This window comes from Microchirus variegatus (genome assembly GCF_963457635.1).
Source record: "Microchirus variegatus genome assembly, chromosome: 8".
NCBI classification, from domain to species: domain Eukaryota; kingdom Metazoa; phylum Chordata; class Actinopteri; order Pleuronectiformes; family Soleidae; genus Microchirus; species Microchirus variegatus.
In genome coordinates this window covers 26,775,989-26,800,299 of record NC_139809.1, presented here as the reverse complement: position 1 = coordinate 26,800,299, position 24,311 = coordinate 26,775,989, and the positions used below count along the sequence as shown (strand labels likewise).

General features: G+C 40.9%; 1 protein-coding gene across 1 annotated transcript; it reads right to left on the bottom strand.

The window, feature by feature from the left end:
- Window positions 1–5,574: 5,574 nt before the first annotated feature.
- Window positions 5,575–23,838, bottom strand: LOC310930829 (GTPase HRas). Its single transcript, XM_083893880.1, has 6 exons — window positions 23,717–23,838; window positions 12,389–12,548; window positions 9,499–9,677; window positions 7,867–8,026; window positions 7,126–7,250; window positions 5,575–5,913 (listed from the first exon to the last, which is right to left on the bottom strand). The coding sequence occupies exons 2-5, from the start codon at window positions 12,497–12,499 to the stop codon at window positions 7,131–7,133; spliced, it is 570 nt and encodes a 189-aa protein (XP_083750006.1). The 5' UTR covers window positions 12,500–12,548; window positions 23,717–23,838; the 3' UTR covers window positions 5,575–5,913; window positions 7,126–7,130.
- Window positions 23,839–24,311: the final 473 nt, after the last annotated feature.

Here is a 24,311-nt window from a genome sequence, read left to right as displayed (position 1 = left end):
TTTTGTAATATGGAGTATTAAGTTCAGTGCAAAATGTGCATAATAGTGCTGAGCTAACCAACAGACTAAAGACACACATGAACATAACATCAATAAGAATAACCCTCATGAGACACATCACATTGTTTGTGAGCCATGAGTCTGAGGAGCTCAATCTGAAGATAAACATGAGGAAAAGTTAAAAAGTCACTGTCCTGCATGTTTTAGGTGTTTCCCTGCTCCAACACTCCTGATTCAAATAAATGGGTCGTTATCAGGCTTCAGCAGAGCTTATTGACAAGCTGACCATTTGAATCAGGTGTTTGAGCAGGGAAACACCTAAAACATGGAGGACAGTGGCTCCTCAAGACCAGAAGTGAGAAACCCTGACCCAGACAAAAGGTTTGAGTCACTTAGATGAACCAAATCAACCCAAATAACAAATGTTATGTTTAACCTCCATAGCCCACATTGTAAACTAAACAAACTGAAAACAATTTATAATGAATGATGAAAATATAACCTTTCAAAATCTCCGGCAGAGAAAAAAATAATTTGAATATATTTCATATGAACCCAAAATGTTGTCACTTGACCTAGTTTCTTCCATGAAGACCACTTGTGGCCAGACTTCTCCAGATCCCACAGGTGTCTGTCAGCTCTGAGTTGATGGCACTGGTGGACAACATTTGGATTTCAAAGGGAAGTAAGCATCATCCGCAACATTAAGTTTCCTTGACTAACCACTGCATCTACGGTCCTCGGCATTGCCCTTTCTTTGTGCCTATAGGTTAGACCTTAGACCCTGTGTCTAGTTGAAGTACTCAGTCTTGCTGTGGTGTTTTTGACCTGTGACATGAAACTGTCTACCACAAGCTCACCTTAATAGCAGAGTCTGGCTCTTCCTCACCCAGTTTTAATCCTCAAACAGAGCTGTGTTTCCACCTATAAATGATGATCATCAGCACCTGTTTCCACCGAGAAGAATTGATGCTGTTTTGAAGGCAAAGAGTGGTCACACCCAATAGTCACTTGATTTTTATTTTTATTCCGTGAGCTCATTTTGCATTTTGAATTCATTAATTCAATCATTGTCTACCGCTTTATCCTCCACAAGTGTCATTAGGCTGCTGCAGATGACACAGGGTGAAAGGTGGAGGGACACACTGGACTGGTTACCAACACACAGAGACAGAAACCATTACTCTCACACCTGTGGTCAATTTAGAGTGTCCGATTAACCTAAAAGCATGTTTTTGGACTGTTGGACTGTTGGCGGAAACTGAAGAAAGCCCATGCACACATGGGAAGAACATGCAAACGTCTGCTGTAAGGCAAAAGTGCTACTTAATGCTGAGATGTAATGAAAAAACAATTAGAATTCAGATCTGTACATCACAGCCGTTGCCTAAAACCTTTGCATTGCACTGTATTATGTCCTCGTTCTCTTTTGATATGCAGCTCTAATAAGTGATACATAATAAAAAATGTTCCAGTCCTCACACTCTTCCACTCCTCCAGGTAAGGCAGATTAACCTTGCCATTGCCGGACACATGCTTCCCTCTGACGATCATCATGTGACGCGTGGGCCTGACATAGCAGATGGGAGCCGTCTGAGGGTAGCTTTCCTCAAGCCACAGGCATATTGGCGTGTGGTAGGTCTTGTCTTGCATTAAAACAAGAAATTTCTATTTTTATCTTCTATATTTTGTCTTTGAAATAAAAAAAAACAGTGAAATGAGAAGTTACCTTTAAACAGGACAGGAATGGTTCCGGTCAGACTCATCAAGTTCTTTGCGGTTCCATCGTTGTAAACTGTGCAAATACGACGACTGCATTATTCAGAGAAAACTATCCACATGTTCCATAAGAAGATTCTGAGCTTGTTTTGAATCTCACCATATTTATCCATTTTGGGCACAAGTGCTTTGAAGTGGGTCACCACAACATACACTTCCTGAGCCACATGTTTGCGCAGATATGTCTTTAAAAAACAAACATAGAACAAATGTATGCAAACATTTCCTGGTTTATGTTTGGAGGGAATTAGTTTTTTTTTCTGTTTTTCTTACCTTAGGGAGCATTTTCTTAATCGCGTCCTCATCGTACGACATGATTACAGTTAGTCCAAATGGAAAATATTGCTTTTTATCTCTCAAACACCAACAACTAATCTTGAGTCCATGTCTGTCTGTGTGGGGTTTATAGACGAGCACTTATCTTTTATGACTCCTGAAAGCCAGTAACACGACTGCCTCTCATTTGTGCAAGTCATGTGCCCTACAAAGTATTAACTAGACTACATGGCAGAGTTGTCATGTTTTCAGTTGTATTCATTATGGTACGTAGTGTTTTTTGTTGTTGTTGTTTGGTGGTGACACGGCCTCTAGTGTTAGGAATACTCTTAATCAATTAAATATTACTATCAATATACTTATTAGTTTGTCTGTGTATGAGCAGCATAACTTAAAATGTAAAGGATGGATTCAGATGACGTTTTCTGGGGATGTAGGTTATGGAACAAGGAAGAGATAATTATGTCTGGACTCTTTAAAACGTATTCACTGAGCAGCATTGGAGGTTTGCTTTAGTTTGTATATAACATGTATTCATACTGTAGACTGTAGGTCCTTGGCACAGCAGCCATTTTGACAGGTTGCGGCAGGAAAAGCACAGGTGTTACCGACCACATAACGATGAACTCATCATTAATTTGATTATTTTCACCTGTGACGTCCGTGCTCCTACTATGACCAGTCAAAATGGCTGCTGTGTAAATAGCCCTTTACATATTATAATCTGGTGCCTCATTGAGTCCTTTGTTACCTTTTCTTTAAATAAAAAAATAAGTGCTTCAAATTGAGCTAATCAAAAATAAAATTGGTGTGCTCAGTTCACTTGCACAACCTAAAGCTTCCCATAAATGATGACCCAGATGGCCAACCTCTCGTGTAAACACAGGGATTATGACTGTCCTTTGAACCCGTCATTGTTGCTTTATACTTCCAACACTTTAGGCTGCTGCTCTTTATGACCCTGTCGTGGAAGCAGTAAAACATGTGTCATTTATTTCAGCGTCATGCGTAGTTCTGGTGAAAACGACCTTTATCTGCGCTCGTCATGACACTCAAAAAAACCAAAACAATTCACAAAGCAGCCTGTAGGTGGCAGAAAAATCTCATTTGTGAGGAACACGACATGAACGTCAGGACACGGTTTCATCTTGACATCTTTATTCCTGTCCTGCAATACATTTGCCACATTTTCAAAGAGTAAATACATCTTAAATAGCTAAACAGTTGACATTTTCACAAATTCCTTCCACACTTTCATTCCACAGTTTGCAAGGGGAGAAACAAGCCCTTGAGCACTGTATCCTTGTGCAAAACTCCCAATGGTCCATACAGTCTATGTCATGCTCGCCAGGTTTTCTGACATGTACAGTGTACTTGTGGTTTGCTGGCTGGGGGTATCCCTGTGGAAACATGACAGCGATATTCTAATGCTATGGGAATTTGAATGCATAGATTTTTGGGAATTCTATGTTATGAATGAAATCTTGGGAGAGGACAAGCATACTACCAGGACTTTAATTACAAGCCTCAAACTCCTTTTTCCATTTAAAAAATGAGAGTACAATGAGTGAAAAATAAAACATTAGGAACAACACAGTCCAGAGTGGAACCTGCATTATTTCAGCACTTTCATTTTTTTTTTTTTTTTTTTATAAACACGAGGCTTCTTTCAAATAATAACTAAAGATTTTGGAACACATTCACTGTCCTATAAGCAGAAGAATGAATAGTTGACTGAAAAAAAGAAATAACTTGACCACTATCATCCACACAGTAACTAGACCAATCAAATTTATAAACCATTAACTGTACAAAATCCACAAAAATAAAAAATAACATTTGATGTCATTCATGGGGGAGGTCTGATATATCTTGATATTCAGATTCTAATGCCTGGAGGTTCACACATTACATACTAATCACCAACTGTAATGGGAATGAAACCTTATATGACCATAACAGCGAGACACATTGTCTATAGAATTCTCTTTAAATTGTTTTGTTTTTCAGTCTTGTTACACAAAATCACATTCACATGCCTTTAAAGACCCTCCCCCCCTTTTTTAAGGAAATAAAATCAGTGTAGTGTTTTTAGGGGCTTGTCCTGTTGTTCAAATCCTGTACAGCACATATCTAAACCCAACATACTTCTATATTTTTTTAGTTGCACACAATCAAACATGAACAAAACAATGCAGCAAATAGAACACAACAGTCTCAGGTGGAGCTTGCTGCTAACATGAGGTACAAACTAGTTAACATAAGGCCAAGTAAACACAGAGCAGAGTCTTTTCTTTTCTTTTTTTTTTCCATTTAGGCAGAAAATGAATGCAGTCGTGGAGAGCACAAGCTAGTCAGTGTTAAGAAACAAAGCAATGCACTCCAATAACCCAATATCTATTACACACAACAGTCCCACATTTAGAGTATACATGGTTCTGACATGATAAGCATCCGACCTGTTCCTTTAAAGAGCTGAGGTGGCAGAGAAAGAGTAGTTTGAGGATAGCGCGGCGTGTGGGAAAACTGAGGTTCGACTCTGAGGCAGGACTTGTGTGTTACACTCTACAAAGGTGACATCCCTAATCCTAATTTTCCAGGACCGTTCCAGAACTGAGGAAAACGCCTGGCCCCCCACCGTTCCTGAGCCTTATCAACCACAAGGAGCAAGCCTTGCAATCTAAAAATGATCACAATCCAGTAAATAAGAGTTTTACACACTCCGCATTGACTGAAATGAAATCGAGAAAAAAAAAACTCAACTGATGTAAGCTGTAAAAGTATTAGGCTTTCCTTCTCCTCTTGAGGTACCCGAGTCACTTTTCCAGCTTTAGCAAATATAAAGATGGCAACTACATTTTCATGCACTGTAACTTCAAACCACAGTAAAACAGGAAAATAAGTCATTATGAGAGATGGTTTGCTTTAAATACTTTGTGTAAATTGGGCAGGTAAGAATCCTATTGCACCAGAAACTACTTATAGTAGCCATTACTATTATTATTATTCCACAATAACAACTCTTCGCAAAGAAACAAATGTAAGAAGAGAAGGCAGCTAAATCCTTGAAATGCATCCATCTTTAATATTCTCCATTCAAGACATCAACGCTGAAAAGGAATTTGAAGTACGTCAGGCAGGTCAAGAATAAATGTAAAGCCAGGTGCCAGCAGAAAATACACACCTTGCTCACATAGTGCTCAGTGATTTCCAAAATCCTCCACTCACAAAAAAGTTGAATATCAAAAAAAAGATTTTTTTTACAGGTAGGCTAACTGTTAAGCAACAACAACAAAAATAGTCAATCCTGTGTTAGCCCCCACCCTTTTAATTCAGTATTATGGAGCCAATCAAGGGAAACCAGAGGCGGAGTCAGATGGAGATGTATATTCATGTATGAGGTGTGGGGGTAAATAAATGTCCATTCCAGTCCTTTCCATTTAAGCCAGTCAGTCCTTTGAGTGGTCAGGGAGGGGAATTAGGCTTTCAATGTGGGAGGGTGACTGGTGACACCCCCTTTAAGACCAGTGTTGAGACTGAGAAAAATAAGTTAGCAGAAAACGTGAAGCTAACCACACTGGAGTTGACAGAGTCTTTAGTGGTGTTGCTCACAGGTCGACGTGTGGACCAAAAGAAGGGACCAGACCAGGCTAATTTAGTTAGCCACTTAGGCAACATCCATTTCATGAAACGTCTATGGTTCAGTCAGCTCTGACGGTTTCTTTGAGTGCGTTTGCTTCAATCATCCTCTTATTGAAAAAGTTTATATTTCATCATTGTGTTGTTTAATCTTTCTATCTTTCAAGTCCATGCTGCCATTATGCACTGTAGCATATATCTTCAACGTGCAACCGTCAGCTGGGGACACAAAAGGTGGACAGACATTAGCTTCACATTGTTGTTTCTGAGACATACTGTAAGTCCTTGCGACATGGCTCTTGAAGCACAAATATTTTCACATACTGGTTAAAGTGAGCTGCCATATTGATTGGTGTTTAGAGTAGCCAATAGATTTACAACACAGCGTAAAAAGACAAAGCCAAAGATGGAAGACAGTCTACTCTTGGTTGGGAATTACCAATGTCTGTGTTGGTAAACGAAGAGAGAACAGAGTGATGTTTGAGTAGCAGGACTAGGACTAGTGGGACTATACATTGCTGGGATGCTGTGCTGCTGTGGAGGGGGAGACCGGAGCAACACAGTCTCATCCCTGCAATGGAGTTAATGCATGTGAATGGTACGTCGTCAGGTTGCAAAGCAATCTCTTAAATCCAATTGGAATACTGCAAAAATTGCTCTTTTCGTAGCATCAGGTTGTATACAGGCGTGCAGGTGACATTTTATGCAACATATGCATGATAAGCACTAAAGGCCACATTATACTTCTCCGACTGCGTATGCGTTATCCGTCTGCGTCACCACGGAGACGCCTCGAGCATTTATACTTCTGCGTCGTCGTGACGGACACTCGCTGCAATTTCCCGCCCGATCAGTAGGGGTCGCTACGCAAGGTTGTTGTGCTTCTGGCTACAGTGAGCAATGGTGTCCGAGAAAGAAAGAGAGAGAAAGACTGTTGTTGTTGAAAAAGTGGCCGTTTCTCACTTTTCTGTGTCACGGAACGCAGTTTTAAGATAATTTGAGGCGAGAAATTGGCCATTTAGAGTCTAAACATGTGCTGTGTGTGTTAAGATATGACGTATTTATAGTTCGGCAGCGGCGTTATCGGCGGGGATCAGCTCTGCCTGTCAGGACGCCCGGAGCGCACTGAGAGCCGGCACAGAGCAGCTTAGCTCGGCCTGTCCTGAGGACCAATCGCAGCTCTTGCCGTCTCCGTAGTCCCTTGACGGAGTGACGGACACTTAAAAAATATTTCGTGCAGACGGAGACTACGCAGAGGCTCTTCGACAGTCTCTGCGTCGACGCAGAGTCTCTACGTAGCCTACGCAGAGCACTTTACGCAGAAGTATAAATTGGGCTTAAGACGTTGATTCTGATGTTATCAGACTTGGTTTGGGAACAGGGAATTTGCATATTTCTGTACAGGTTCAAAGAGGAAAAGAAATGTCTCACCTTGATCACGATACCACACAGCGACAGCTCATACAGTCCTGACCGCTCTCATCGGGTGGGTTCAGCTTCCTCAGTTTATGCTGTCTAATCTCCCTAACCAGTGTGTAGAAGGCATCCTCCACTCCCTGTGAACACACACACACACACATACACACAGACACAGGTTACCAACCACTTACAATGATCAATTAGAGGTGGAGTATACTAAACATTGAGAGGTTTTGCTTCATTACCATAGCAACCCAGATCATTTAGGTACCTTTAATCGAGAAATCATAATGATCTTAATATCATTTCAATAATCTCTGCATACTGCATGTCACCATGTGACTGAACGTTCAGTGATGAATGTGGGTCGGCTGTATGTACCTGCATAAAGTGTGAGAGTGAGTCAGAGACAGTGGAAGCTGTGCAGTGACTTGTCCTTATGATGTCTTTCAAATACTGTAGCTCTGTTATAAAGCCAAGGTAACCTGGCTATGAGTCATTGCCTGCACCATAATAAAATGTTCCCAGCAACACAAATCACATCATAACATTGGCCTTTCACTGCTCTTCATGTGTATGGATAGAACATTTGAAATTAACACAGCACATAATGGAGCCCGTACTAGATACTGTCTAGAATGTTAAGACATCACAGAATTCTTAAAGTTGATACATATTTAACATGTGATAGAGAAATGGCAGGTTACATCCATAACCGTACGTGGGTGACAGTGCTTCTTGTTTACTACCTACCTGTCGTGTCTTGGCAGAAGTCTCAATGTACGGGATGCCGTAGGAGCGGGCGAGTTCCTGGGCTTGCCTCGTGTCCACTGTACGTGCTGGGAGGTCACACTTGTTTCCCACAAGCACCATGGGAACATCATCTGAGTCCTTCACACGTTTTATCTGTTCTCTGTGCATTGCAAAACAAGAACAGGAAATTGCAATAACTGGTGTTTCACTAGAAAAATAACTGAAACGGTTTCCTCATTGACCCATCTCAGAGCAGTATTTAAATCACAGTGGCATCTCTTGTTTGAAAACATGCTCATGTTATAAACAACAACAGCTCCGCCAAGAGAGAGTGAACCACCATGGGAGCTCTAGGACCCTGAGGAAGAGCCAGGGCCCAGCAGTGCTGGGCTGTGCTGCACTGCTGAAGGAGGGAGGTGGAGAGGTGGGGAGGGAGGGGGAGGGATGGACAACAGGCAGGCTGCGAACAGCATTACCTCATCATTACAGTGGCCAGTGCCAAATGCCAGGCAGTCAAGGGGAAACTGAGTGAGAGGAGTGGGTCAGGCCTTCTTCAGCTCAGCCCTTCTCCCTCAGCCACTATACAGCAGGACACACCCACAAAGAGTCACCCAAACCCATCTGCAGTCAAAATGGTGTGTCATGTCTGTCACAATTGACATGAATATCCTGGTTAGAGTATGGCAACTATCTCCTTCAAGTGTAATAGGAAAAAGGGCAGCTAAACTGAAAACATATCAGGTGGATTTCCAAGTATAGTATCGCATAGCTGGTCGTTTCAAATTAAAGAAAAGAAAGTGCACTGCCCAGGGAAGTGTTGTATCACTGTCTGCCAACACTGAAGGAGACATTTCAGAAAATCGCCTCTGACTATATTTGCTTGTAAAAGCGATGACAGATAATCAAATAACTCAACAGCTTGAACCGAGCCACCGCCTATTCTACCAAGCAGCCAAAGATCCATGTATGTTGTCAGAAGCCGCACAATTGTTTGATGGTGATATCATAACTTGAACTAAAGCTGGGCCCAATAAGGGTGTACTGCAATAGAAAAAGACAGTCAAATGTGAGTGTAATAAATAAGCAAACAAAGAAAAATCCTGCAAATCTATTCTTTACCTGTCCCGTGCAAGACTGGCAAGTTAGTGCATAATGTGATGAGAGCGACACATTATGGCAAAGATAAAGAACACTATCCCCCCCACCCCCACCCTTCTCCTTCCCTGTCCTTGGGAGTTCTACCTCTCCCCGCACCTCTAATTGAGTCAGGATCGATTTCATTGGCATCGTTCTCTAATCCTACAGTTGGGGTCTAAGCTGTGTTAAACACTACAGCATGACATCAACCCTCTACTGCAGAGAGCTGGCACACACACACACACTGTCTATATACACACAACCCTCTCCCTCCAGACCCCGTGGGAGTCCCTGTAACACACACATAGTGCACTGACTGAACCTTAGAAAGGCGCAAACAAAACAGAAAGGTTTTTGTGTCCCAGCTCCATGCTGACTGGTCAGTGACCTGGCCAATAAAGACACGTTCACATCTGCAACAGCACATGACATCATCATTCACTATCATGATTTGTGACGACATCTACTCCACATCTGTCGTGAATACATACACACCTGTACTGGTGAATGTCCTCAAATGATTTGGTGTTGTTGATGGCAAAGACACAAAGGAAACCCTCCCCTGTCCTCATGTACTGGTCCCTCATGGCGCTGTACTCCTCCTGACCTGCAGTGTCCAGAATGTCCAGCAGGCAAGTCTCCCCGTCAATCACCACTTGTTTTCTGTACGAGTCCTGCAGAGGGAGCAGGAAATGAGCAACTATGTTAGCCATGAGGAAAAACCTGACTCTTAGATGAATCATTATTGTCTCTAGAACGATTATGACTCCATGGAGGACCCACAGATCAAAAAAGGTTTCCTTTGACATTTACTCAGGGGCGGAAACTAATCTTTAATAACCCAACATTTATCAGTATAAGTATCGATATCTACTGATTTGAAAATCTTATATTGTGATTATGTTTTTATATCCTCCAGCCCTACTTCGTAGTTCTCGGTAATTGACCCCACTGCTACACAGAATTAATTACTATTTATTTTTAAAAGTTAATTATTAATTAACCAACACGACCGTTAGTGACATACGTTAGATATTTTCCTGGTTTCCTCAGAAATATGTTGTCGCACTTTTACTAATTAAACATAATGGAGGTAAATGCTACTAATTATTAATCACATGTCATTACATACTCTAATAAATGCATCAAAATACATTAATAATACTTTTCTAATCAAATTGTTGCCATCAAAATTGGAATCTAGCATAATCTGGGGTCCTAAAGATCCAAACCGTAAAATCCAACACCAGTGAATATGAACGAGTCAAAACTCAGACACAGAACAGGTCAAAAAGTGGGAATTAGGCTGAATCCCAATACCACCCCTTAGCCCTCCCCCTTCCCCCTACCCCTTGTTTTTGCGCGTTCATGTGAGGGGTAGTGTTGTCTCATTTCTCATAAGGGTTAAGGGGTAGGGCCAAGCCGAAGGGCTACGTAGCCCTCGAAACGAAGCTTCCTCAGGACCACACTTGAAACGGAGGGCTTCGAGGAATTTCGCAGCTTCCGCCGCGTCACCTGTCAGCGAAGTTTGAAAGCTGGCCGTTAAAGACTCGCACAATGTATTTTCAGTATTTTAATCACGACAGTCATGTGTAATGATGTATTGTGGTCTTCTTCAATTGTCAACGGTGTTTCTGAATCACTCGTCAAGTTTGTTTTGAATTACTAGCTAGTCGTAGCCGATGCTATCCCGGCGTTCCTTTCGTAAGTGGTTAGCTAGCTGCTATCGCTATTTTTTTTTAACATTAACAAATTGTGCCGGAGTGCACAGTTACAGGAGATTCTGTCCCCGCTCTCCTCCGCTCTGTCTGCGAGCAGCTTTCTCCCTCTGCACCGTGTGTGTGTGTGTGTGGCTATGGTAATGCAGCGGGTCTGCAGTCGCTGTAACTGTGTGTGTGAACACTCCTCACAGCGTCGCCGCCGATGTCTTTGTTAGCAGCTGACAGTCGTAAAAACAGAAAAATAGCCCAGGCAACAGACATTACTTGTGAGGACGGCATTTTTGGATTGTTACATCAACAAGCATCGCATCGGCTTGTTGATGTAGCAGTCTGCGAGCGTCAAGTCCGGACGACGTGATGACGTAATGGAGGTGTGTCTCATTTCTTAGGGGAACGTTCGTACCCCTCGCTCCCTCAACTCTGTTTTGAGGGCCAAGGGGAACTCTGACAAAGGGGTAGGGGGAAGGGGGAGGGCTAAGGGGTGGTATTGGGATTCAGCCTAAATGCAACTGTGGATCCATCGCGGATGCAAACAATGCTGAGAAACATGTACGGACATGACGTCACCTGACCATGTATTGATAACTGTTATTAATCCCCAGTCCACTTCCAGGTCAAACGGACATACAGGGATCAGAGGAGCAGGGTAACGGAGCCAATGTTTAGCCTTCCAACACACAGCCACAAAAACATGGAGTGCTGTCCCTTTGTTTGTTAGAGCATAGGGGCCAGGAATGCAAATACACAAAAAGGACATTGTGTGGCCAGAGGCAGGCGTGGTGAGAAAGAGAGGGACAGAGCGAAGAAAGAGGGAGAAAAGGATAGTAAAGAGGTGAAAACAGTCTGACTGCCTTCCCTTTTATTTTTGCAACTCCTATATTTTTTCATGACAATAAATAAAATGACAAAATGGGCAGAGGAAAAAACTCCCTCTTAAATTAAAATTATTTGTTTCCCCCCCAACCCCGACTATTTGAAGAATTGCCACAGCATTCAATTAATGAAATCATATTAAAGCACTTCAGACCGACAGTCGTCTCAGGGTTTGGCCAATAAATTTAAGAAGTGATGTAACTTTGTATATATATATATATATGTGTGTATATATATATATATATATATATATATATACAAAGTTACATCACTTCTTAAATTTATTGGCCAAACCCTGAGAATATATCATATATATATATATATATATATTAATATATATATATATATTAATGTACAGTAATGGACTACTGCAAGTGAAAAACAGACATTACAACTGCACAACAGACCAAGAGTATATATATATATATATTAATATATATATATATATATATATATATATATTAATGTACAGTAATGGACTACTGCAAGTGAAAAACAGATATTACAACTGCACAACAGACCAAGAGGGAGCATGCAAGAACTTGTTGCACAACCTTTTTAGAAGCAATCCTCAAGAACAGGGTTTCTCACTCCTGGTCCTGAGAAGCCACTGTCCTGCATGTTTTAGGGGTTTCCCTGCTCCAACACACCTACTGACGAGCAGACCATTTGAATCAGGTGTGTTTGGGCAGGGAAACACCTAAAACATGCAGGACAGTGGCTCTTCAGGACCAGGAGTGAGAAACCCTGCTCTAGAATAATGTGTTGAACATGCAACGAGAAAGCCATACCTCTATGGTGGGGTCATATTCATCCACAAAGTGGTTCTGGATGAGCTGGATGGTGAGTGCACTCTTGCCCACACCTCCAGCTCCCACCACCACCAGCTTATACTCCGTCATCTTTGCCGCCGCCGCCGCTGCTGCTGCTCACCACACACACACACTGCCGCTGCAGAGAAGAAGGGGAACAGAGAAAGGTGCAGGTGAGCGCACTGTGAAACACTTGCATAATATAACTGAAGCCAGTGCCACACACAGACGCAGCCTTGATGAGAGATTATCTGCCATTGGACTGACATGATGTGGTTCACAGCCAGTGAAACAGACAAAACATGCTTATTGCCTTTAGTGCCCAGTGGTGAAAAACATTAGTGGTTTGTGTGTTGGCGTGTGTGTGTGTGTATATAGTGGGGGATGTGGTTGAGACCCTCAAAGGGGAATGTGAAAAATGTGCTGAAGGTACTCAATGTTCCAATCCTCTTCAGCTCAGTGTGAGCAGCAGCAGACAAGAGTGTGTATGAGGAGGGAGAGGAGGGAGGAGCATGACACAGGCAGACTGAGCCTCATCACTCAGGCTTCACATTACTCATGTCTCTTTTGAACCCAGGGTAATAGACATGACAGCCAGAATTGCCAGATAATAAAAAAAATAGAATACAACAATGAGAATTAAAAGAATCAGACAAAGCACTTTGACAGAACAAATGCCCCCCCCCCCACACAGTGTGAATATACTCCACTTGCTCATAGGATTTAAAATAAAAAAGATTTTAAATTGTGTCCAGAGTCCAGACCAACACCAAAAATATTCTGGAAAAAAAACTTCCCATGGGCTGAACAATATAACCAAATAAAAAGTTATGATAAACTATCAGATAATTAAACATTAAGTTTTGCTCCTGACTGACTGAAAGTTGAAGAAACCATTAAATTCTTTATAGATAGAAAACAACACAGAGGCACAACGTTTAAGAGCAATAATGTGTTGTCTCCAACAGCAGGTGCACAGTTATATTTATTTTGAAAATTGTTTTGTATATATATGTTGTTATTGAATGATTGCCCAGCCCTAGCCATAACCTACAGCCCCACAAAATGTCATCAAAGCCTGTCCTTGAGTTAGACTGTTAAACATCCTAGAAATATGTAATTAAAAAAAGGTTTTTCTTTTCAACAATGAGCAAAATCAGTTTTGCATTTCTATCAAAGCTCATAGTCATGTAGACGCGTACTGTTTTTGTTGGTTTGCCCTGGTTAATCCACAGAGATCAATCCATAGCAACAGACCAAGAGGCCTAAAAGAGGATTTTATGACTCCAGGTGTGCTTTCAGTTCCACCCTATGGACCCAGTGAACTCATTTAATAGGTCTAGTCAAAACTCTGACTATAAATCAAGGCACATTATTAAAGAAACATGTGAGTCCCTCGAGGAAACATAAGTGATGTCCATTTTCTGAAGGCTAACGCTTTCAAATGCAATTTAACAAGACAGTACCTGTGGACCTGGATCTGTGGTATTTGAAAAAACGGCTGGTAGCGATAAATACAAGCATTTTTAGACAAAAATCTAAATTTTCCATTTCCAATTCTAAATCATTGCTAAGAAAATGTGGGAAATGTGAGTAGATATTTGAAATGAGTTTTCTTAGGTATCAGCATTTATGATTTCAAACATGTGCATCTAGGATTTACATCACGCAGAAAAGATGCTGAATTTAGAAGCGCTAAAAATATATATAAAAGGGTTATACATTAGGTAATTTAGTTGTTTAAACCTGATCAAGAAGCACAAAACATATTACAGTGTCACACACAGATCCTGATCCCCCCCGCCTGTGAAATTCCAGGCATGTTGATTGTTAATTGATAGAGAGAGCAGTCATATGGGTGTTTGTAATAACTACAGTGGCAAAGTGTGACTCAACTTATTACAGATTTACAAGAAAAAACAAAGAGAAAAGGAAAGAACCCATGACCTTACAATGACCTGATAGAAGCCCAGCAGAAAACATGGTGAGTCAAACAAGTCAAGACCGGTGTGACCAAACCTATAAGTCAGCTGGAATCCCATAACAACCACATAAACCTGCCATGGTTACAGTTTCGGTTTGATGTCATTGAGGGCATAAGATGATGTCATCACAGTGATGTCATCTCAGGCTGAATATTAAAAGTGAACTAAAATCATATTGAGATGATTTTTGACAGATATGGCCATTGCAATGTTTTATTAGGAATGGTTATCTTCACCGTTAATGTTCAGTGAAGAAATAATTGTTTAAAACTATTTGTTTCTATCTGGGGTCAGTATCAAAATCATGTCATGAACTGGGGCTTTATCATGAAATCATCATATAACGATGTTGATCCTATTTCCAATCAGGGACAGAAACAGAAACATTTCTCAACGCCCTAAATATTACTGTGCCAACTTTTGTTGTTATAGTTTATAGTGGTGAGAAAGAAAAAACTCCGCTCCAGATGTTTTGTTCACATGGCCATACATTTAACAAGAACTTAGAATAGCATGTCATGCCCTGTCAGATAAACACCAACATCCAGCATAGCCCAAATGAAAAGCACACTTTCTCTTGTCTTATTGTTCAGACAGAGCTGTTCATAGTAAAAAAAAAAAAGAAAGAAGATCACATGGGGTGGTTAAACATCCAAGTCTGCTCATTTAAAGTGTCTCACGTTGCTCAAAAAGAAAATCACTAACCTGCACCACCTGCTGCAGGGTGTAATCACTCTTTCAGGAGGGCACCAACTGTCATCCCAAACCCTGTGTAACTCCGTTCATTTTCTTTTAACACATGCACCTCTGGACAATAACTGACCCCAACTCTCAGGACATTATCCAGACATTTCCCTTTACACATGCAGTGGGAGATTTTGAGAGCCATCACTACAGGAGGAGAATTTCGATTTGACTGGGGAGCTGGCAGGATAATTTCCTGAGAAAGTCCTAAGCAAGTTTACTGGTCAACTGTGGTCTCATATACAGTCCTTCCCAACAATCTCCTGAGAATTTCTGCACATGCTCAGACACTCACTGACAAACGGTGAACACTGAGTTTTAGGTGTCCTGAGCAGAACACAGTTACACCCTCTCTCATGGGCTTCATCTCTCCAAGCAGCTGGAGCGAATTTTGAACTGAACTTGTGCAAAAAAGGGGAGGAATGGGCTTCTTGATCTAGGGCTGGGTGATATGAGACAATTATTATTGCAATATAATTTACATCAATTGCAACAAAACAAAACAACATTAAATTCCAATATACGTTGATACTGTGTATGAATTGCCCAAACGCACTACGACATATAGTGTGATTTGTGTAATGGTGCTGGTAACTGTCTGCCCATTAAGACGTTTATAACAACAATTAGAAGTATACAATGTTCATTGTGATAATCACCCGTCTTAATCTTGAACATGCCTCTGGAAAGTTTCATTTAATGGAAAAACATGCGAACGTAATCCCTACAGCTAATTCAGTGGTGGCTGAAACTTAACAAACATGCTCCTAGTTCGTCTCTGGGTGTGGTGTTTGCAAAATCTGCATGTTCCCCTTTGTAGAAAAAAAATCTATTTTTCTTACTAGTGTTTCTGACGTGTGGGGAACTAAAATTAGCCAAGACTCAGACTGGCTCAGTGATGTTAATAATTGACAGAAACACAGAGACTTGCTAAGTGAAGACACAGCCATTTAGCTGTTTTCATTGAATACACAAAGGCACACACACACATACATACATACATACATACATACATACATGCAAGTTCCAGCAACACATCCTTGATTGTGTAAACCGCTGCTTGCCTTGAAAGAAAAGGTAGCTTCAAATACCCTCATTAATGTAACACACACACAGTCTCTTTGCAAACTCAGGTATCACTGCTGTGATTCCTGAGCACAACAGGGATATAATTATCCTCACTCCTCGATCCTGTGGCCAAACATTTAGCCTCCTTCTCGCTCACTGTAAATACTAAATCAACCTGGTACACAGAGCTTTCTCTGGCTGGAGTACACAGACAGAGTGACCGAGCTGCCGCCACTCAGAACCTGCTCTAACCAAATAAACAGCAGCTGTGCCAAAAGGCGAGACTTGCACAGAACAGACAGATGCTGAGGGAAGCTTTGCCCACTGAAGGATACAAAGCTCAAGACAGAGGGCAAGAACTCAAATCAAGACTCACCAGGATATGCTGTAGTTTATTTAGTGTGTTGTTCCAAAAGTACAATAAAGCAGGTGAAGTTAACAACATGAGCATTGATGACATGAAGCCGTCTTCAAAATGCTAAATGCTTTTTCCTGTCTGGCCTGATGGGAATGATGACAAATAGACTTGTGTGTTATTTAATCTATCCCATATTACTCCTCTTTTTTCCAACCAACCGAGATTCACGCAACATAGCAGGTGACCGTGACATCAATCCTTTATCTGATAGTAACAGGTATATTGATATTAATGATACATACTTATTTGAAAGGCCCTTCTAGGGATGGACATATGAAATTGACAGTCGTTACAAATGCTGTGACACTTTGCAGATAATTGCTGTGTAAATGTCTGTGTTACTGTATCTGTCCCAATGAAATAAAAAAAAAAACCATACTCATCAATCTGTTTTTCCCAAAACCAAATAAAGCTTTTCATTAAGGGTTGATGAACTGTAATCTCAATGAATTATAGGAGGGATGGATACAAATAACAACAAAATGAGATCAATACCTGCACTTTCACTTTCAGCACCCTGTTACTGTTTCATGATCAGATCTACAGTTAAAAAAAACTGCCAAACAATTGGAATTAACAGTATAAATCCAAAACACACCCGACCCGAACCATGTCGGCTATCATGAGACTGGAGGCAGGAGAAGAGACAGCCGTGCCATCGCCTCTCAATCTAGGTCATGACAGCAGCTGATTAATAAAACACACATACCCATATGGTGATGAATGTGAAAAATGATCACTGACAGAGATGCTGTTACTTTACCACAGCCACTTGTTGTCAGTAACGGCTAATACTGAGCTGGATATTGGTGCCTCTCAATCTTTTTGAATATTCCAAGAGTTTAAAAACATATAACTGCTCCTATAGCAGCTCCAAAGCCCCCATATACTATATCCCACAACTCCACAGTGATGAGCTGATACAATATGTGTGCAATGCTGTCAACGCCAAAATGACTGAATTGGAAAAAAGACTTTAATAAATCCAGTTAACCTTAAATATGTAAATAAGCTCTGGCTGTAAAGGGAGGCTACGGCAGTTATGTGATCAGAGCATTAGTGAGAGTTGCACGTCTGTCACACTGCAGTAATAATGTAGCAAGTAAAGTAGTAAAGTAGTAAAATAAAGAATAGTAGTCCACTGTAATTTTGTTTATTAAAACATAAATAATAAAATATAAAAAAGCAAAATCTTATCTGATTGTTTTGATATTTTACATACAGGATTATGAAACATTATCACCAAAGACTTCTGTGCAAGTTGGTGGCCTATTACTTCCAATCTACAAAAAGTCGACAAAAATTATTGCATGGCCGTGCTCATCTCAATCACAGAGAACTACAAACTACGTCTGTGTTTACGGTTATTTATAGCACTCCACCTCCAGCCTGGGAAATTAACAGTTCGTTTTGAAACCCTAGAGCCCTGCCTGGACCGAGAGGATAATCTTACATGACAGCTTACGGAGGGTGCAAGTACACAGCAGCGAGAGGGGTGATGGGAGGAGAGGTGGGTGTGGGTGAAGGAGCTAACTCTTACTGTATGCCAAGGGTACATCAAAACAGAGGAGTGAGGAGGTGTCGACATGGAAACTAGAAAATAAAGATGTCAATAATGAAAATGTCAACAAACATCTCTTGACTTTTTTTTAATGACTCCTTGTAACCTCGAAAACAACTGCATCACTTCAGACATGATGCAAGAAAAGAGGACGCATGGACAAGCGTTCTGTTGCCCATTAAAGTGCTTAATTGGTTAAAGAATCCATATTGGCAGAGCCACATGCCCACTGACTACAGAGATAATAGATTTTTAATGGAGCTATGATGGTAAAGAGACCCTCTCTAGGGAGGTATCATGGTCGAATACTCAGACTCCAAGACCCATCATAGAGCCCCGATACACCCCCACCACCACCATCACTGCTCAACAATGACATCATCCTCCTAAACAGCATCCAAGCAAGCATAAGTATTGATGAGCAGCTGAGGAATCACTACACAGCTCACAGTGGCCAATGAAACACAAGTAAGTGGTGTAATGATTAGGCATAAATTCGATGTGATTTCGATGGTTGAACACTAAGACTTTCCAAATTTCTCTGTAAGTGTGAGATGTGTACGCATGATTAAACCAGCTATTCTTAAAAGCTTGGTGACCTTTTCGAGACTGGGTCATCCTTTCAGTTTGTTGTGTTGGGTGAGGCAGCAGAGATGAAAAGGCCAATGATCTCCACACAAAAGGCTGCCAGTGAGAGGGGCCATGAATTGTTATCATTAGAGAACAAACACACCAAAACCCAGGAAAAAGGAATGAGTTTATCTTGTCCAGTTGTTTTAGCTTGTGTCTGAGAACATGTTCAAGTAACAGGAAGTAACAGAAAGCATATTGTGGGCGATGTAAACAACACTGACCGTAAACCTGTAATATACCAAAGAATAATCAAAAAGAATAGCATCCATAAGAGTCACTCTCATTTTGGCTTTGCAGCTGAGAAGCACCCAGGCTACAGCTGTGCAGAAAAAGGGACAGAAACATTAACATCACACCTCCATCACTGGATGGACAAACTCCAGCTGTTTTCCAGCTGCCTCAATCCCAACTACACACACTGACATCAAACTCAAACAACCACTTATCCTTCTTGATGGATTCTAATACGCACCAACAAACATTACCGTGGGGGGTATAGTGTTTATATACAATGCTATTTATGTGAACATTCCCCATCAAATTTTCCTGACCAAAACAATTGTGATCCACAGTATTCTTAGAAAAATGTAATTTTAACTATGTGTAAATGGGTGGAGACTTGTACTGTACTATACCAAAATTATAGAAAATGTGGCCAAGTTACTAACAATATATATAAATCCCTTATGTGCAAACAAATTTTACAAAATGTAATGTTAAAAGTTATTAGGGGTGCAATGATTTAATTGTGAATAATTGTCAGTTATGTCACTGCACATCTTTTTCACACCATGGTGCTATTAGCTCTGTTGCAGCTAGCAGCTGCTTCTGCAGACTTCTTTGTTGTTACCTTGGGGTAGAAAAGAAAAAATACTTTTCACATGTATTGGTGTCACAAATGTCTGCTCAGGAGGACTATTCGGATTATTTGTGTCCTGGGGCCCATTGTACAAAAGCAGGATTTAAATATCCAGGATAAATGACTGAGCTCGGTTCAACGAATCAAAACAAGGGTGTCCAGGCTCAATTGGTTGCACAAAGACCAAGCCAGGATGAGCAGACATGGATTCATCAAGCCTGGTGAAACCAATCCTGGATCAGTGCGCACACACGGCTTCCTCAAATAGACCTCGCTGTCGATCACAGAATCTCAGATTCACCATGACAGCTAGAGCGGCGTTCTTTTCCTCCTCGGAGGCTTAAATCCTCATGGAGGCGTACGAGGAGGTGAACGACCAAATCGAAAAGAAAGGAAACACGGCACAATAAAAAACCATCGACAAATCAAATCAAAATGTGTGCGTGTGTGTAGATTAAACACGACTGGGCCTTGGCGTGGACGTCACAACTACATTGGACAAAGCAGATGCATCGTTTGAGTGTTGTAGCACATGTGCTAATTCACATGTGCCCTGACTAATACACACAAGCATACATTTTACCTACAGGGTGCCTACGAACACATTATCTGTGCTGTCCTTCACAATGTGGCCTGCCTGAGGAAGGAGAGGGCTCCCAGAGTGCCATCACACATGGACTGGGACAATCCTGCCATCTTCCCTGATGACCACAGTGGTCGGCTGCTCAGGGACCAATATGTGTTCAATTATTTCAGTTAATATGCAATATGCACTAATATTTGGCCTCTTATGATGTCTGCGTTGTATACTGTATGCATAGAAGCTTGCTGGGAGGTTACTGCATCCATTCATTTATGTATGGATTTGTCTTGCATTCATTTGCATGTGCAGACATGTGGGGTATTGTATTATATACAGACCTTTGAATGTGGATTTATTCTTATGTTCTAGAATATACTTTGAATTTGTGCATTCTATCTTGTAGAGACATAATTTACTTGCTTTGATTTCTACTTAGTCAATAAAGCAACATCATGTTACTCTTAGATGTGTTTTTATATTTCTATATTGTGTATAAATATAACATTTCTGTGAAATGATTGAAATCAGTTATCAGATAATGTTTAGATAACGACAGTGGGTATAGTTGAATGTGAAAACATTATGTAGTGGGCAGTGGAATAACTATCGGTTTCCATTTGTGGTGACTGCTGGCTGAGATGATGGATGAGATTTAATAAATCCTGGAACTTAGCCTGGTCTGGAGCAGGCTAACTCCACAGGATAAATCTCTATGGTAACTTATGTCATAACGTATCCTGCGTTCTACTGTCCTGCTTTTGTACAACCGGATCTTGGATAAATTAAGCCAAGATATATTGGTTATCCTGGCTTCCCTATCCGGTTCCCTGTTCTGTTATCCTAGTTTTGTGCAACGGGCCTAAATGAAAACAACAACAACAACAACAACAACATTACCGTCATCTTCTTCTGATGAGCAGAGGACACAGATGAAGGCCAGTCTGTGCTTACAACACCTTCTGCTGGACAACTTGGTAATTACTTCAAATTGCCTGATGCACTCCTCGGCTGTATATTTTGAACTCAAACTGTTTTTTTTAAGTTTGTCCGAATAATTAATCAATTCAGTAAACAATGATTATCCAGACAGTTTTTAGTTGCAGCAGTTTAAATAATATTGTTAAAAATCATGAGGTCCTAGAATGACGATGGTAAAATACAGACTCCCCTTTGATGCACTTTAAAATAAATCACTATGACTGTATGTTGGCGAGCTAGGTGGCCAGCATTTTCAAGCCACTCGCATTATACAATTTTCCTCATTCACAGTTATGATAATGGACATTCACCACATTCAAATTATTCTGAGTGCTTTTTATCACAATTCTCTGTAACACTCTATATTGTTTCATTCCACCTTTTATCAGCCACAGTCATGTTTTGGTGAATAAAATGAGATTCTTACAAGAGTCAATAGCCTGGTCTTCATTTGTCAAAAATGTGGTGAAGGTGCATTTAAGTGCATTTCCATTCACTGCTGTTAAAGGTCCAGTTCGTAATAATTAGTGACACCAAGATTGTAACAACAGAAGGAAAGGACATGAACAATATCTCAAATGTTTCTCCATTCTCCCACTTTCCTTCATAAAAGCAAGACCCTAGTTCAGGGGTCTGCAACCTGCGGCTCTAGAGCCACACACGTGTGGCTCTTCAGCCACTCTGCAGTGGCTCCTTGTAGCTTTAGAGAACAAGGCGACAAATACAAGTCTTTTAATATGTTGTGCAACACATCCAACGTCGAAGTAAAATGCAATATTAAGTACACATGTGGATGTCCTCTCCATCTTTGGATCCACATGCCTTTTTCTCAAGTGTGAACGACACACAATCCGAATGTTTGCTTAATTTATTTCAAAGTGGGTTCATTTTAATTTCAATAATTTGTCACAAACAATGAAACAATGGAAGAACTAGGTCTACATCAATGTGTGTTTTATTTTTGCACCACTTTATAAGAGGCTGGGTATAAACTGAACATTTTGCTCTTTTATGTACTATATCTGCATAAAACCTTTATTCCTGTTATTATCTTCATTTTGTGGGTTGTTTTGTGGCTCCAAATGAATTTTATTTGGGTGGAGAGGTGACAAAAATCGCCCTTTTCATCCTAAAGGTTGCAGACCCCTGCCCTAGTTTGAAGTAGGCACTCATTCTAAGGCAACAAAAAACAAACAATTATTATTTTAAAGAGAATATACATGTGTACAAACACAAAGTAAATTCAATAAACCCTTCCAAAATTCACACACTGGACCTCTAAGCAAATATTGGGAGTTGGTTTGCCAAGATAAGCAGGCTCAAATTAATGATGTACATAAAGAGCCAAATTGTGGCTAAAATCAGTCACAAATATGCCATGGTTTCAATCTCCATCAAACCATACATGATCACTGTTTCTGTTGTTTTTCCAACGGTGGTTGGTGTGACACTGGTGTCATGCAGTTTCTAAATGCCTCGCATTTCACTCCCCCTTGTTTGTATGCACCTTTAACGAAAAACACAAACTTTTCTACCTCCCTTGTACGTAAAAACTTTCATTTAATTGTCTGCATTTCCACTGATTTTGCTTGATGCCTGAATGGAAAATTAGCATAAAACAGTCTGATGGAAACCCACCTAGTGGCAATTGTTTGCAAAAGACACACAGAGTGAAACACTGTGGTTTTGATGAGCACACTCATTTAGACGTTCATAGTGAATACAATGGATTCTGACAAAGACTGGTGTCAGCTTGGGATGAGTGAATGTGTTCTCCTCGTCTACAGCAGTTCTTAGGAGTGATCCAAACGCCACTGCTGCTTTTGCCTTTTCCTGGTATTTCTAATCATCATCCAGAGACGAAACTACAGCCTGTCAGCTTCATGAACGCCTTGTAATAGAATCTAACTTCCGCAGTGATACATTCGGTTTTACTCAGTGTGACGGGGCGTCACCCTGCTCGTCTGTGCGGCCACTGTTGTCAGCAGCAGCCGCCTGTACTCTGCTGTGCTGTCCTCACACTGGACAAAAATACATCACTTATAAAGTCATTACTTCATTACTTCACTACTTTGCTCATTTCACTAGTTTCTCTTTCAAAATGTCATACGGGGAGAGGGGAATGAAGGCGGTCTACAGAGATTCCTCCATGACCAAGTTTCAACACCCAAACTCAAAGAGGTACATAATATCGATATAAATAATGTTTTTAAATCCTTTAGTACAGGCAGTTTTTTTAATAACGTGAATTTTAAGTCCATGTAGCCAGGAGTAAAGGCGAGCATTAGCACGACAGATAACCGTTAGAGCTCACCGGTTGAATTCAATTCAAATGTTATGATAGCTAGCTAACACGTTTTAACAGCAGACCGCAGTCCAAATAAACACTGAACGCGTTTTTAAAAAGGACACATCAATGTAAAAAATGCAGTCATTGTCGACATATTTAGGACACAGGAATGTGCACCGCATACTTACAACAAGCAGGGGTCTAATTAGCGAGAAGAGCAACGTTTCTTCTGCTGGGTATGAAGAAGAAGAAGGAAAAAAAGAAGAAGAAGAGGAGGAAAAATCTTTTAACTCTCAGCTGTAATCGAAACGACACAAAATGTCCCTGGTCTGGTTCCCGCCGTCTCAGTGATAGATATCTGCAGCTCCTTCTTCTTCTTCTCCCACAGTGTTTAATTTTCAGTCGGTGAAATGCACCAAAGCATTCATTGGCTATGGGTAAAACGAGCCCGCGTAGGACAATGTGCTTCCACACACAGACAGAGAGAGACGGAGAGAGGAGAGGAGATGAGGAGTGGAGGGAGCCCACGCCCAGCTCGATCAAACATAGAACCGCCCCGGTTACCATGCATGTTCCTGCTGCCTTCACGTGCTGCCGGAAATATGACTTCACGGCAAGGCAAACTGAAGCCCCCTGAAGTACACACCACCAGGCAGGGGTGCGATAAGAAAAAAAAACATGTCACTATTATTCTGATTGTTAATAAATAATAAAATAGACAAATAAAAACAATGGACAAAGGAAATCTTTTGAAACTATTGGTAGGTGGTATTTGCACCAGCT